At 32.5% G+C, this 17,808-nt stretch overlaps 1 protein-coding gene across 14 annotated transcripts in view; it reads right to left on the reverse strand.

Moving 5' to 3' along the window:
• cacna2d1a (calcium channel, voltage-dependent, alpha 2/delta subunit 1a) overlaps positions 1–17,808 on the reverse strand; it is a 137,151-nt gene that overhangs the window by 107,983 nt on the left and 11,360 nt on the right. For 6 of the 14 annotated variants that reach the window (XR_012401604.1, XR_012401605.1, XM_005164746.6 and 3 more), the window contains exon 1: positions 11,233–11,579. The exons of 6 other annotated variants lie outside the window; for them this stretch is intronic. Coding sequence is in view for 5 of the 8 variants with exons in the window: in XM_005164746.6 (XP_005164803.1) it covers positions 11,233–11,339 (107 nt within the window). In the remaining 3 variants the exon portion in view is untranslated. Of the gene's footprint in view, positions 1–11,232; positions 11,580–16,288; positions 16,416–17,808 lie in introns of those variants that run through there. 2 more of the 14 variants (XR_012401608.1, NM_001044960.2) reach the window with 2 other exon arrangements.

Here is a 17,808-nt window from a genome sequence, read left to right on the forward strand (position 1 = left end):
CCCCAAACTGGAGCACCCCCACATACACATATAGCACTGATTTGTGCTGAGCTGCAGAACATCTGATATTTGCTTACACTGGTAAGCTGCAGAACATCAACGAACTATCTTTAAAGCCAGAAGCTCTCACAAAAAGCCTGAAGAAAGAAACCACTGATCAGTTATTCAGAGTGTAATGCATTGACTCATCAGCACATGAGGAAGGATTCGGGGATATGATCCCACATACAAGTTTCCATAAACGTTCTTTAACACATGCGCTGTTCCTTCATCCTCCACCTGTAGATTCCAGCGCTGTAAATGCATAAAAACACAAGGAGTGCAAAGCACATGTGTTTCCTCTGCAGTGCAGAAAGAGCTCAGCATTCAAGCAGCTGGAAGCAATTCACAATTTCCAGCCAGCTTGTTGAGGAAATCAGAGAACACACACACAAAAAAAGAAAAATCCATCAGCTTTCAGTTGTATGTTCATTTTTAGGAATTAGACAATCTGTTTAAGATATGAAACCACAGGTAAGGAGGGTAAAAAAAATTAACTAATAGTTACCACCATTTTTTTACTGACATAGAGTCAGAGGATATTTTTAACACTCCATACTTACTATAAATACTATAAATGTACAAAATACTATAAACAGCCTGAAAAAAATGTATAAATATCTATGTTAATGATTTTTTTGTAAGTTCTGCTGGAGTGATGTACTGATACAGCTAAGAGCAGGAGAAAAAACTGCTTTAAATGTTTAAAGTATGATAAAAGAAACACTACACATAAGACTGCTGAAATAATGCTTCATGAAAATTTAAAATCTTTAGAAAAAAATGTGGGTTTGCCTGCAATGTCTCACCTTACAACACGAAGCATTATAATAGCTTGTATCAACATATTTGGAACTACTGGAACCCTGCAATTACGAGAGTCAAATGACCCACAAAATGAGACTCAGCATATTTATATGTGGGCTTGGGAACAGGAAGGCTGCCACTGTGCGGGGTTACTTGAGCTGTCCTCTGGGGCCAAATTTGTCCAAAGCTGTGTAAATCTGTCAAAACTTTCTTTGGAGAGATAAGAGGGCATCCTCAATTAGAAATTATCATTTAAAAATAAAACAACTTTATATGCGTCATCTATTAAAAATGAAAATAAAAAACTAAAACAAAAAATGAATTAGTTAAATACTAAGGTATAGTGTACACGCTTATATAATTATAAGAAAAATGAATGAATCAATCAATAAATAATAATAAAAAAACAATCAAATAAAAAATGTATAAATAAAGAATCGTTTCTATATATCAAACAACATATTCTTGATAATATATTATGGTAATTTACATTTTTTACCGCAAGTTAAAGTTTTTAGGGGTCCATGATTGGATGGTTGGTTGGCGAATTGGTTGGTTGGAACGTGATTGAATGAATCAATGAATAAATGAATCAGTGACTGACTCAATGAATATAAAATAGAAATGTATACAAAATATTAATGTTAATGTTTAGATTAGATGAATTGTTCCAACATAATTTTATATATAATTATCATTTAGACTTATTTATTCATTAGTTTTCCTTCGGCTTAGTTCCTGAGGTATCAGAGGTCGCCACAGAGGAATAAACTGCCATCATTTAGACGAATTATTATTTAATAAAATTAAATAATGTTAATAAAATATATTGAAATTTCCCATTAAGATCCAGACAGCAATAGAGCAATACATACTGTACATATTACACACATACATACTGTACATGCATGCATACATAAACTGACAGCAGTTGTGCAAACAAACAAGCAACTCTAATATAAACAAATTTTTTTTTTGAAAAACACAATAATAAAAATGTACAAGTATGTTTTTGTGTGAAAAGGGAATATTAACGATTGATATGCAACATAAACAAGAGTATTAATTGTAGAAAAACACGGAGTGTACTGCCATTCAGTCTGTGTCTGACTGAGCTTTAACTCTGCCTGAGTATCAGAGTGACAGAAATAACTCCCAGCTGTTTTCAAAAGGCTCAGCAAATACCGACAAAAAGACTCCCTGCTGAACTAAGGTGTTAAAAAACTGCCCCCAAACACATAAGCACAGCACAAGAACCTAATATCACAGCAAAACCTTTCACTCCTTAGCCACAGTTCAAGGGTAAAGAGACGGTTTACCCAAAAAGGAAAATTCTGTCAGCATTTACTCATCTGGTTAAAAGAACGCGTAGCTTTTTCGAAAATAGAGGACTTATAAAAGGAGCCGAGAGTTAAACAGTTGAGCTTTAGCATTTTGGAATCTATTCTGCAGATTTCCAGGTCTGGTAGGAGCACTTTTAACTTAGCTTAGCCTAAATCCTTGAACTGGATCAGATTATCTCGCCCAAAAAAGTCAAAAAAAGGGTTCGATAATTTTCGCATGTAAAGCTTGACTGTTCTGTAGTTACATTGTGTAAAAAGCTGCTATTTTCTAAGGCGATATGGCTAGGAACTTTACTCTCGTTGAGCTTTAATAATCAAGGGACTTTGCTGCCATACCATGGCTGCAGTGGGTGCAAAGATATTACACAGCACTGTAGTTACCTAGCTCAATATATCATATCATTTGTAATGAATTATAGCAATATTCCCGTATCATATCATAATATCATTAATATCAAGGAAATGTAAAAAAAACAAACAAACTGTGAGACGCTAATGGTCTAATCAAACTCAGTGATTTATGCTAAGCTAAGCTAAAATTGCCAGACCCGGTTGAGTGGATTAAAAAATGTAAAAACTCAACTGTTTTTAAAGTTTCTTTCTTCTGTTATACACAAAAAAGTAAAAACCAATAGCCATTCACTTCAATAGTATTTTTATCCTTATTTGAAAATGTTGGTTTCCATATTCTTTTTTGTGCGTGTCAAACAGAAAAAAAAAACTCATAAAGGTTTGAAGGGGTGAGTAAATGATGAGTAAATATTCATTTTTGGGTGTAATGTCCCTTTAAAGCCATGCAACAAATACTGTGAGTGGACTGGCTGATCTCCAAAGGGCAAATAATGCTCATTCCTCGCTCTCTGGCGGGATGAAGAAGGCTAGTAACGGGAAAGGCCCATGTATCGAACTGCTTAAGCATGAAATCTGATTATGCTTGTAGTCAAAGTGCAACATGGCAAAGACACTGACACAACTGTTGTGAGACTTAAAGCTGAAGATAGATAAAATTATCCAGGAGCAGCAAAAATCTGAGGCTACAGTTCTCAAAAAAAACAAACAAACCTTAACAGGAAATAATGGACACAGAAACCATCATACAGAAAGGAAAGAACCCCCAAAGTCTCGTGCAAAGTCATGATACAGCAAAAACTTAAAGGAAAGCCTTTATATTGAGGTCTTATGTGCATGCCTTATGCAAATGACTCAAGTTTGTAGCCACTCTAACCATTCACAATACACCAAATTCATAAGAAAGAGATTAAGTTTAAAAACATCCAAGACTGAATTATAATTTTACACCAGCAGTTCTCTTCTCGTTATTATATCTAAAACATACAGTAACACTGAAAAACCAATAACTGAAGATGTTCAGGCACTTTAGGGAATAAGTAATAAATCTTAATCCTCAATATGAAATTTCCCAGTTTCAAAAACTGTGTTCACGCTTGGTTCCTCAAGTCCAAACCATGAAAGGAAATTATACATTTAGTACTGGTTCATTAAGAATTTAGGGCCAAGTCCTTTTTTAGGCCAAACCTAAAGATACAAAACAAACAATAAATAAATAAATACATTCCTTTATTATGCTGATATTTATTGGACTAAATTCATATAAAAATTGCACTGAATACTGTTCATTTAAAATTAGACAGATATTAAGTATATATAAATGAATAAATAAATAAATAAACACTTCAAGTTGTTTAGTTTAAGGTTATATATTTATAATCTTCTTTATATAAACAAATGCCTTAACAAAAAAAAATATTTTAGCAAAATATAGATTATTTAATTTATTAATATAACTTTTACTCCCTTCAAACACATATAAATAAATAAATAAACAAATATAAAACAAACAAATAAATAAATAAATAAATAAATAAATAAATAAATAAATAAATAAATAAATTAGTCAAAAAATATATAAAGAAATTTGGGTTTTATGTTTGGATTTTTTGTTTATAATAAGTTTTACACGTTTTAATAAAATAAATAAACATGTACATTATACTCTCACTTTACTTTTTTCCACTTTAAACTAATTCACTCCTAGGTTAGATGTTAATAAAAGACATTAAACGGACATTAATGATAAAACAGACTTGAATGATAATACAACTAAATCAATGCTATCTGACTATACTCCAAGTAAACTAAGTATTAAATAATGAATTCTGCATACATTCGGACGAATGGATTGATGGATGGATGGATGGATGGATGGATGGATAGTTGGATGGAAGGATGGAGCAAACTTAAATGCAAAAAAGACATTTTTTTGGAGTATTTTGTTTTCTGAAATCCTATTTTCCCAGCTTTCCCAGTACTTGGTTGCAGCTGAAAGGGCATATGCTGTGTACAACATATGCTGGATAAGTTGGCAGTTAATTTCACAGTGGCAACCCTGATGAATAAAGCGACTAAGCTGAAGCAAAGTTTATGAATGAATGAATATTTTCCCAGCTAACAGTCTATTAAAAAAACAAAAAATCCATAAAAGCTTAAATAAAAAGCTGACAGGGTCAAACTGAAGTGAAGATGACAATTCACAACATCTACATAATGGCAGAAGAGCACAGATGCTCTACCTGCTTTGTGCTTCTCTGGAGAAGCTGTGAGTGACCGAACGGGTGACATCAGTCTCAGATCTGAGGACATTAATCATCTGCCTCACAGCACAGCGAGACCACAAGACAGTAAGAAGGCATGAGGGAGATTGAGCAGGAGAGCGCAGTCACAGAGCATCTGAAGCAGACTCGCTCTGGCATTAGGAGGTTAGGGTTTGGGCACAAAGATGCAGTCACGCAGATCAGGATGATGAGGGGCTCAGAACGACACAAAAAGAGCAGAGCAAATGCAAAAAAGCAGAGGAAAAAATTGCTTTTCTTGATTGTACCATGTCTTATTTTCCATAATACAACATACTGTATTTGTTAGTGAAAATAATGTTGGAAGCAGAGATGTATCATGAGACCACAAAACCAGTCACAAGTGTCAACACAATGTTTTTTTGGAAATTGAGATTTATGCATAATCTAAAAATGCTAAATAAATATGCTTTCCATTAATGCATGGTTAGGATAGGGCAATATTATGCATTATTAAGATATTTATATTAAGACAATATTAAGATATTGTTTTTTTTTTTTGTTTTTTTTTTGTTTTTTTTTAAATTTGGAATCTGAAGGTACAAAAAAAATCTTGAGAAATCTTATTGAGAAAAGTCACGTTTTAAGTTGTCCAAATTAAGGTCTAAGTAATGCATTTTACTAATAAAAAGTAAAATTTTGATACATTTACAGTAGGAAATATGCAAAATATATCAATGAAACAAGGTCTTTATCTCTTCCAGTGATTTTTGATTTTAAAAAAAAGGATTTTGGATGCAAAATATTTATGATTTTTAAAAAAGGCAAAAAATCATTCTTACTAACAATTTTAATGTGACATTCTTAAGAATGGACAAGGAAAGTGGATAATTATTATGAAGGTTCCTATGGATTTTTGGCCATTAAAATTGCTTTGTGACCCCATTTGCATTATGGAGAAAAATCTGCATGAATTTTCCCAAACTTCTAACAACAGAAAGTTTATGCAAATATGAAGATTCTGTCATCATTTACTCATTCTCGACTTGTTCCAAACCTGTTTGAGTTTCTTTCTTCTGCTGAATACAAAGAAAGATATACTGAAAGACCTTGGGCAAAAACTGCAATTGGCATCCATAGTACTTTTTGTTCCTACTATGACATCAATGGCTACTTTTGATCAACATTCTACAGTAAATTTTGTTTTGCGTTCAACAAAAAAATGGAAATTCATAAAAGTTTAGAACTATTTAACTCTTCGGTAAAGAAAACTTATAATACAGTATGTTCATTTAAACATCTTGAACAGATTCTGCATTTTTTCATTGTTATATAAAAACAAATATTTGCAATATTTTAGCTGATTCTCTGTCATCTCATCCAATCTCTATTGGAGGTTTTTAGAGTTTTAAGATTTTCCTGAAAACCACTGATTGTTTGAAAGAAGTTGTCCAAATGAGCGCTGTTTCTAAGCTGCAGTTCACTTCTAATATAGTGACATTTACAAATAATGATTAAGCCATTATACAAGGACATTTACATTCTTTATATCACTGATGTCAAAGTTTATTTTAGGACTTTTACTTTTTTTTCACAAATTACAGAATCGAAATAATCTTAAGAATTAAAATTCTTTGTCCCTTAATTGTGTTTATGCCTGTTTGCATTATTATGCTGTTGTATAATCATTATTAGTGTTGTTTAACGATTAATCTCAACTAATTGCATGCAAAGTAAAAGTTTGCTTTGACAATATTTATGTGTACTGTGAATATTTATTATATAGACATATGCACACACATAGAAAATGGTTGTTTTTATGTATAGATATCCTAAAAATAACATATAAATATTATTATTATATATCATACATATTTTAATATTATAAACATATGTATGCATGTATATTTATATAAATTTAATATATATACACAATACTGGCATGTATTATTTAAATAAAAACTTTTATTTTGTACACAATTATTCATTTAACAGAACTAATCATTTAATCAAAATAATAATACTTCTCAATCGTTTCTGTGACACTTTAATTACACAACAACAACAAACAAAAAATTATTTGAAAAAAATAAGTGTGACAGGTCTACTACTATCAAGTGTGAACTAAATATAGGTACATTCTCATAAATAAAGAACCGACACAAGCCTGAGGGTATTGAGCCCGTGATTTACATATTACCAAATTCTGTATAAACCCAAAAAAAATCTCAAGGAAAGAGTAGAGTGTGATTGGTCGCATTTGACAGATGATTGCTTCTACGCCTTGAGCTGCTCTTGTGTCCAATCTGTCATGGAGGGGGTTCATATCAATTTGATTTAGAAAAACACACCAAACCCAAAAATTGCAGCTCATGGCCAGAACTTGACACTATTTACAAGATAGAAAGCTTGATATTTGAGCAGCCCAATGCACTAGCAAGACAGCGGACATGTGCAGGTTGCTACTGTCAGCATTTGAAGGCTTCATTACATAACCTTCTAGTGATTATACGGTAAAAAGGCACATGCTGGAGTTTGAAATAATGTGGACAGGTGACAGGCTCCGCTTAAGTAAAAATAACCCAGGACACAGGTGGCACATCAGGTTTTGATGGCCACTTCTCTGGCACCAGCAGCCTTGATGGTGTTAGGAAACCGCAAAACAAGCTGTAAATCTATTTGTTAAAGGATTACACTCAAAGTTTATGGTTTTTCATTTAAATGACTTGGCTTCTGCTGCTGTAAGGAGATAGTTTGAAGAATGTTCCTGACAACCAAACAGTTCTGGTTACCAATACGACACAACGAAAGGACAAAAAACTATAAACAAATATAACATAAACAAAACCATTCCAATATAAAATGCCACACAGATAAGTAAATTATATAAAGTTTTAGCGCATGGGTCTCAAACTCAGTTCCTGGAGGGCCACAGCTCTGCACAGTTTTGCTCCAACCCTAATCAAACACAGCTGATTCAACCAATCAAGGTGGTCAAGTGTCTAGTAGTTTAGAACACCTTGTTTAGTTGGATTACCTAGATCAGTTGAATCAGCTGTGTTTGGTCAGAGTTGGAGCAAAACTGCGCTGAGCTGCGGACCTCCAGGAATTGAGTTTGAGACCCATGTTTTAACATTTTAGCGTTCGGATACAACACATTTTAAAACATTTAGCTACTTTTAAAGAGCAAGTTCCCCACTAGACAAGGCAGAGAGTTGAACTGAAACCAATAAGATATTTTTTTGTGAATTAGATCAAGAGGATAAAATTAAAAGTAAAAATTCACTCAGGAATTGTACGTCACAGAAAATAAAATAATAGAAATAGAAAGATTTTTAATGAGTATCAAGTTATATTTAATCTGTTCATCACATATATTCTGTATCTAATTGACTTACCAAGAGAGTTTTAAAGGGCACCTATGATGAAACTCCTCTTTTGAAAGCTGTTTGGACTGAACTGTGTGTATAGTGTGTCCACAGGAGTCATATAAAGACAATAAGTCTCTTTTTTTTTATTTGCTCACGTTAAAATAGGATGCAAATACTTCCCATTTTGTGGCTCACCACAACGTGACGTAGGAGTACGGTTTCCCCGCCCACCAAATTGACAGCTGAGTATTAACATGTCTCCGTAATAACACGACAACAAGATTGGATGTGCGCAAAGCAACTAAGAGTAAATCTGTTCAGCTCACTGTGATCATCAATTATCATCAAATGTGATCAAGAATGACTTTTACAAGTTTAAAACGTTTTTAAAACAGTGGATGTTTGTAATGAATTATAGCAATTTTACCGTCTTTATCACTACAGCTGCATGTCACTACAATTATGAAAGACGACCCTTTAATCCTGGTCTGTGGACGCTTAATCAGGTTTATTTTGTACATCAACATTACGGTTATCAATACAGCAGTGGATATTAATGTATATCCTGTCACATTTGCCGTGTAAAAACTTGAAACTTTAATCAAAGTTAAGCATTTGCGTGCTGTGTTTGTGTGTCTGTGTATGTGCGCAAACTTTGTAACAACATTGTGTGTGACTCATTGTTGCAGAAAGGCTTGAATTTACTCCACAACAAATACATTAAATAAATAATCAATGGGAAAGTTCTTACTGTAGTATTCCTCACAAATGTAACGTGAGATCTGCTTCCTTCGTGTCTGTCACTGTGCTGTTTATCTGATGCAGCAGGAGACTGAGGCCCCGTTTACACTAGTGCGTTTTAGTTTGAAAACAGCGTTTTAGATCAAAAACGATCCGCGTCCACACTCGCGTTTCACCTAGCGTTTCTGAACATATCTCCGTCCACACTACGCCACCAAAAACGTATATCACGTGACCATTCGCGCACTCTGGGCATGTGCATTCTAGCGAATATATGCCGCTGCTGTGGTAAAAAAGGCAGAGTTTAACTGCACAATGGCGCCTAAAACAGACAATAGTGCAAACAACGCATTTCTGTGTCCATGTTGTTGTTTACAGTGAAGGCTGGTCTGTTGTCTTCCGATATAGCGTTAAAGCCATGTGTTACAGTCATGTGATAGGGGCTTGACGAATAAGGGAAAGATTCACAATGACACAAAAGCCCCAATCAGCTAGCAAATCTCGGCAGCCCCGCCTCCATTTTCAGATGTCTCTGTTTTCCTTCATCCACACTGAGACGGAGCAGCAGCGTTTTAGAGTGGAAACAGGCTCTACAGTGTTTCCAAAACGCTGCATTTTGTAGTGTGGACGGATGCCGTAACCATAGCAAAACTTATGCGTTTTCAAACTAAAACGCATTAGTGTAAACGGGGCCTGAGGCACACTGTGACAGGCATGTGGCAACGGTGGGCAGGGAGATCTAGCATTAAAGGCACGGGCAACAAAAACAGCTACAAATTGTGTTCAGAGCAGAAAATTACAATATACTGAAAGCTATAATGAATAATCTGATGGGTGTTTGGAACTGAAACTTTACAGACACATTCTGGAGACACAAAAGACAACAAATCTTGAAGATTTGAGTCAAGTAGAGTCAAGATTTTGAGTTAAATAGGTGCCTTTTGATAACGATATGAGTGATATAAATCACTTTTGGGATATTTCTGTGGTGATTTCATGTTCTATTTTAAGACTTGACATTTTGAAACTTAGTAAATACTGCATAGTAAAAAAGAAAGCCCTTCTGTGGGGCTTAAATTTCTTTTTTCGTCCAGAAGAACACAAAAAACATGGAGCAACATTATTTATTTTTGGATTAAATATCTCATTAAAGGGATCTTTCAGCCAAAATAAAAAGGTGCTGTTAATTTACTCGCCATAAGGTCATCCAAGATCTTTTTTTTTCTTCAGTAGAACATTAAACAAGGTTTTTAATTAAAAATGTAATCCTAAGTGATCCATAAAATGCCAGTCAACAGCTACAGCCACTTAGAAAGTAAAAAAATACATATATGGGCGAAATAAAATTAATACCTGAGCTCCTGATGATACAATGAGATGTTTAAAATTCTGTGCATGAAAATAAACATTATTTTATAAATGAAAATGAAATAAAAGTGAACATGAACATTGTTACTTTCAATCCATAGCCTCCAGAGAATGTGAGCATATAATGATTACATACGACTTTTACAGTATATAGGTTCCAGCAACCAGTATAAGCATAAGTAAGCTATGCACACGTACATAATGTTTTTGAATAAAATGTCTTAAATAATGTGTTAATAAAGAGTTGATTAAACATGATTTTTGCAAACATTCTAAACTAGACCTAAAAGACATATTACAAATGTCTATTTGACATCAGACAGAAGACGTCTAGCAAATAACTTACTTTAAATATTACGTCTCTCCGTTTTAAATGCACACATCAAATGGACTTCTCCACTATGCAAGTATACTATCAGGAAATCCAGACTGTCGTAAAACACACCGGGGACCATTTGTCGATGTAATGTGGTAAATAATGTCAGTTACCTCCACACACTGGTAATTTTTCTTCATTCAAGACTTAAATGTATTGTCAGGTGTCACAGTTTGGCCTATTAATTTTGTTATGCCTCTAGGCTATGTTTTTCCCCCACAGTGTATAAATAAATAACGACGGCAGTTTCAGGTAAAATCTCCTTCCAACTGAAGAAAAAGGAAGTCACATACATCTTACATGGTCTGCGAGTGAGTACATTATCCACATATTTTCATTTTTGGGTGAACTGTCCCTTTAATTTCTCATGGCATCGTAAAAACCAAACTCAACGGACGTGCGTCTCACGCATGTGTGACTACAAACTATAAAAAGCTGAGCAGAATGAACGCGAAACGCAACTTGTGGTTGGAGTATCACCAGCCTGACTCTATTAGTATACAACAAAAACTTAAAGTATTACGCTTTTACGGCCAACTCTTTGAGAGTAACAACTAGTAATCATAGCAATAACAAGTTTTGTTCCGTCTACTTACAGAAATGAGTCGGGAAACTGTATAGCGCTTCCAAAGCTGCATAAAGACAGAAGTAGAAGAAGAGCGGTCGACAATCTGAGCGCATCCATCATTCTTCTGACTGACATCCAACACGCGAGTTTTTCCCCACTAAAATCCACTCAAGTGACCCTCCGAGAACAGTCAAGCTGCCGCCATGAGCGCCGCTACTTCCACAAACAAATCACGGATGCGTTCGGTCCCTCCAGCTACTTCTGCCTTTGCCCTGTTGAATTAGTTTGGAGGGTGTCGGGGGAGTCCGGTGTGGGGCGTTTCCGTGCGTCTCTCTCCGGTTTGACTGTACGGTAAAGAGTCAGTTTTTAGACTGTGCGCTGTGGCGGATCGGTTTCCACACGCCCCCCACCCATCTGTGCGCGATCAGCATCACGCGTGTCGCTCCATACAAGGAGACCGAGACGCGCTGCGAGCCATCAACGACTGAGTGACAGGAAAGTAGATAGATAGATAGATAGATAGATAGATAGATAGATAGATAGATAGATAGACAGATAGATAGATAGATAGATAGATAGATAGATAGATAGATAGATAGATAGATAGATAGATAGATAGATAGATAGATAGATAGATAGATAGATAGATAGATAGATAGATAGATTTTTTGTATTTGTCAGAGAGTGAATAGTAGGTGTTTACTGTTTATGAATTCTGTAGATAAATATATTTTGCAAATACTGTAAATAAGTTTTAACAGTGAGTTTCTACTAAATTAAACATTAAAACAATTATAAAAGGCAGTTAAAAAATTCTTCTCTTATGAAAATGAAACAATACAATTATATTATTATTATTATTATTATTATTATTATTATTATTATTATTATTATTGAAAGTCTTATAATAATAACCTAACAGTAATAATCATAATTTAATAATAATAATATTAATAACTATTTTATTAACTAAAAGTTTTCCCTTCCTGCAACACACATCTTTCGCCATTTACAAATTAGAAATGATGTACATCATGCAATAGCCAATTTTTAATCTTTGCCAGAGGAAAAAAGCGTCTATAAGCTATTATAATAGGCTCACTTGATTCCAAACATTTGGTTTCAGATTTTGTACTTTTATTTTTCAAGAGCTGAGTAACTGCAGCTTTTTAGAAAAATTCTTGATAATAGGAACTGGGCATAAAGATCGAGGGTGACACATGGGAGGAAAGCCTCAGCCGGATTGGATATAGACTTTAATTAATTACATTTAAAATGCATAGACTGCATTACTCAAAATCTCAAATTACACTGAATTTTTCCAACCATTTCTCCATCATGTGAAGTCTGCTGAAGGCCCTCTGACCCACTTCTTTCAGACATGTCCAAAATATTGCAATTTCTGGTGTGACATCTTTAAATGGTTTCTGATTTGTCTTGTTGTGCCTTTACACCTGACACAGAAATAGCACTATTTTGGTATTCTTCTTTTTCTGCTGTTTTATAACATGTCCATATCAAAATCATAATACAGTACAGTTGAAGTCAAAATTATTAGCCCCCCCTGAATTATTAGCCCCACTGTTTATTTTTTTTCCTCAATTTCTGTTTAATGGAGAGCAGATTTTTTTCAACACATTTCTAATCATAATAGTTTTAATAACTCATTACTAATAACAGATATATTTTATCTTTGCCATGATGATAGTAAATAATATTTGAGTAGATATTTATCTAGACACATCTAAACAGATTAAAGTGACGTTTAAAGACTCAACTAGTTTAATTAGGTTAACTAGGCAGAATAGGGTAATTAGGCAAGTTATTGTATAATGTCGGTTTGTTCTGTAGACTATCAAAAAATAATAACGCTTAAAAGGGCTATTCATTTTGACCTTAAAATTGTTTTTAAAAAATTAAAAATGGTTTTTATTCTAGCCGAAATAAAACAAATAAGACTTTCTCCAGAAGAAAAAATATTATCAGACATACTATGAAAATTTCCAGAATCTGTTTAACATCATTTAGGAAATAAAAAAAAAAAAAGTCAAAGGAGGCTAATAATTCTGCCGTATTTCAACCGTACATGGAAGGATCATTGCTAAGAGTATCATTCTAAAGCTGTGGAAATCAGATTCTATGCCTCAATTTAAGACATGGTTGACTTATCTCTCTCAAATATTGAAAAGAGTCCGATACAAAGTTATTGCTTGATAAGTTTTACAATATATGGCAACCATTTCTTGACCATCTGGACCAATATAATGCTGATCCTAACCAGCAGTGTAGTGCTTAGTATGTTCACTGCCCCCTATTGAGTGCCTCTTTGTATTTCTGTATTATACTGTAGTTTTTTTTTCCTTTGTTTATTTGTTTTCTTTTCCTTTTATTACTATATTTTTTCTTTTTTCTTTTTTCATTTAATATATTTTGTTGTATTATTGTTGTTGTGTTGTTTGGTTGTTAAAGTAAAATGCTAAACTAAAAAGAATACATATTTCAAAAATATTAATAGGCTAATAATAATGATAATAATGATGATGAAAGACATTGCAGAATGAATTACATTCTTCCATTGAACAATTAGATTTCAGCAAAAAAAATAATAATAATAATTAATTTGAGAAATCTCAAATTTGTGTGGAATTTGTGCAATTTGGATTTGTCAGAGTGAAGTGAATATACAGTATTAGGTTATTTATTTATGCATAATACTATATTTGAAAATATATACTTGAAAAAGCCACATATGAGTTTCTACTGGCGGATCATTCTGCTGTGACGACCCCTGATAAATGAAGGAACTAAGACGAAGGAAAATGAATGAATGAGTTTCTACAATAATAAATACAAAAACAATTATAAAGTGTCTGGCACGATGGATCAATGGATGGATGGATGGATACTCTATGTACATGCATACATAGATAAATAACACCTTTAGATAGATAGATAGATAGATAGATAGATAGATAGATAGATAGATAGATAGATAGATAGATAGATAGATAGATAGATAGATAGATAGATAGATAGATAGATAGATAGATAGATAGATAGATAGATAGATAGATAGATAGATAGATAGATAGATAGATAGATAGATAGATAGATAGATAGATAGATAGATAGATAGATAGATACTGTAGATAGATACAGACAGACAGACAGACCTTTGACTGACACTGTAAATTACCTGCAAATATCACAGGTCTTAAATGGTGTCTTTCTCATCCAATGGCTTCAAATAAATCTTCTATAACAATATAAATAGACTTTTAATAACTCTTTTTGCAGGTTTGATTGCTCTCTAAGGTCATGATTTCTATTATATGAAAAGATAAGCAGTGTTTGCTGTCTGAGTGGAGGTGAGCTCACCGGAGCCCCGCTTTTACTGAGCAAAGCAGCAGCTCAGTCTGATCTCAGCAAATATAAGGATTTACACTGGGGCCTGTGTGAGTGCGTGTGTGTGTGTATGATCACACCTCGAATACAATATGAGAGGTTTTCATTGTGAACCAAAGCAGATTGAAAGAATGCACTGTGCAGCTGTGGGGCAAATTACAAGCAACGCATTATACACGAAAAACATCTGACAGACAGAGTATTGTATATGAAAGCAGATGGCAGATATGACTTTTAAATAACTGAATGCATTTATGTTGTCAAGTGTTTTGCAATCACCTTGCAGTGTTTTTGTTTTTTTTTGTTTTTTTGTTTTGTTTGTCAGGTCACGACAGTGCATGAAAACAGAAGCTCATTGTCATAAAAGCCTCCTCGTGGATCCAGCACAGCTCTCATAACCTCATTTTAAGTGGATTACAGGGCTTTAGTTAGATTAGGTGTATTAGCAAGAAGCAACATCCAACACAGACGCTAAGCAAAACAGAAGAGTGACACTGAGAGTGGCATCAAGAACCACTGCGCGCACTATTGTGGATGAGAGATTTAATTATATTTATAAAAATATTTATTTATATTTATATAGTTTATATAGTTTTATAAAAACAGTACAGTACAGTTTATTAAGTGATGTGAAACTAAACTATATAATTGATAAAAAATTAGGTAATGTACAGGTTACAATTTTATAGCTGTTGAATATGAATAATTAAAATATATTACATTTTGTCTATACATATTTAAAATAATCTTTATATAAATTAAACAATAAATAAAAATAGTTAATTTTATATGTCAGCCAGTGTAGTCAATATCAACTGCTGATCAACCACTATTTAATCCAAATACATTTGTTATTATTATTATTATTATTATTATTATTATTATTATTAATAATAATAATAAAGTATTATTTTGTAAACCATTAATGTCAGAAAAAATTATTAACATTTATTACTTCTCGTGAATAATTTGTATTTTGTAAATTCATTAATGTCAGAAAAAAATTATTAACATTTATTACTTCTCGTGAATAATTTGTATTTAATTTATTTGTAGGGATAACACTCTTAAAATGTTAATCCTATCTTGTGCATGTGTGTGCATGTTTGAAACCATAAATGTTTTTGGGAATAGAAACATTAAACATTTATTTTGAAATATATTTGGGAGCAATTTAAAAGTTTACTATAGCATTTGATTAATTTATTGGTTAAACAGAAGCAACAGTTTCTTCTAAATAATAAACTATTGGCTGGTGGTGCACAGAATATCTATTTAATTTGTTTTGGTTCACTTTTTTTCCTTTCGTCTGTCTATATGGGCAAATAAAACATCAAATTCCAGTTTCAATTATAAAAATCTTTTGTATTTTTCTATTGTTTTCTTCCATTATTGCTCATAAATAAAAACAGATCACATAAACGTGTGAATGTTAAATATCTAGTTAACCTCTGTAGCATCGATGGACTTGTGGTTGTTTCAGCCATGAAATAACCACACTAAACTGAACTAAACTAAACTTCAACTCTGAAAACTGGACTTTACTAGAACTAGAGTATGTTAAGCTGCTTTGACATAATCTACATTGTAAAAGTGCTATAGAAATAAACATGAATTGAAAAAAAATGATAATAAATAAAATAAAATAAAATAAAATCACTAATATGCTACATAAATACAATGCATATTCACTTTTTAGGGTGTGTATCAGTGATTATGGGGTCATCAGAAGCTCAAGTTTCAGGCCCCAGGATGAACTGCAGAATGGGCAAATGTTGTATCCACAGATCAGCTGATCTCAGTCTCCTAGCAACACAACACCATCAGTTTACAGACCCAGGAGTTAAAGAAGCAGGAAAGATACACAGACTTTTAGAGACTGGAGATGAAGAGAGTTTGAGAAGAAGACAGACAGAGGGATAGGGACACCTTTGTTTGTGTATGTAGAAAAGAACTGTAAAGGTAAAGTGATGTCCTGTCGGTGAAGCTGTAGTGAATGTTATTGATCCTCTGCTGGGGTTAAACTGAGAGATGGGGTCATTGGCATTTAGGGAAGGTTACAGTGTAGGGGAGGTAGGGGTTAGATATTCAAAATTATTATTATTATTATTATTATTATTATTATTATTATTATTATTATTATTATTGGGTGGAACATAAATAATAATAAAAAATAATTATAAAATAATATTTTATAATTATATAATTATATAATATATAATTATAAGTTTTTGTTATTTTTTTAGGTAAAAAAAAAAAAAAAACGTAAATTATAAATAACAACACACATACTCCAAAATATGAATATGACATATTTTTTAAAAAATAAACATTTATTCATAAAATGAAAAATATTTGTATTCAATAAAATGTAAAACATGTAAATAAAATTAAACAATAATAATGTTATATTACAGTATACTGTTGTTATTATTATTGTTATTATTAGCATAATATCTAATAAAAACTATTTTATAACTATGTATATAGTTTTTTAAAAAACATTATACTTACTATATTTTTTACATGGTACAAATTATAACTTTTACATGTGTATAGATTTTTTTGTAAGTTGTAACATTGTTAATATATGTATAAGAGAATTAAAATATATAAAGAAAATAAAGGGAAAAGGAAAACTATTGAAAAAATGAGGAGGGATTTGAGGCGTTTCAACTAGGGTTCAATCACTGATCTCTTGTTAAAGTACTCATTAAATGGATTCCATATTACAAACAAATTCTTCATTTTATTTTTAAGGAAAAGACAGGCTGGACATGACATTTTATCAATGTGGAGTAGCGGAAAGGACCTTTTAGTTTCCAATTTAGAAAAATCAATCTACGTGCCAAAAGCATTCTAATAAATCTAATCACTGTACATTGAATTTTACTATGTATTTAGTTTATATGTAACTTATACAGTTGAAGTCAGAATTATTAGCCCTGCTTTGACTTTTTATTTTCTTTTTTAAATATTTCCTAAATTATGTTTAACCGAGCAAGGACATTTTCACAGTATGTCTGACAATATTTTTTCTTCTGGAGAAAGTCTTATTTGTTTTATTTCGGCTAGAATAAAAGCAGTTTTAAATTTTTTTAAAAACATTTTAAGGTCAAAATTATTAGCCCCTTTAAGCTATAATTTTTTAATATTCTCCAGATCAAACCATAAATATACAATAATAACTTGCCTAATT

The sequence above is a fragment of the Danio rerio genome, chromosome 4 (assembly GCF_049306965.1).
Source record: "Danio rerio strain Tuebingen ecotype United States chromosome 4, GRCz12tu, whole genome shotgun sequence".
In the NCBI taxonomy this organism is placed as follows: domain Eukaryota; kingdom Metazoa; phylum Chordata; class Actinopteri; order Cypriniformes; family Danionidae; genus Danio; species Danio rerio.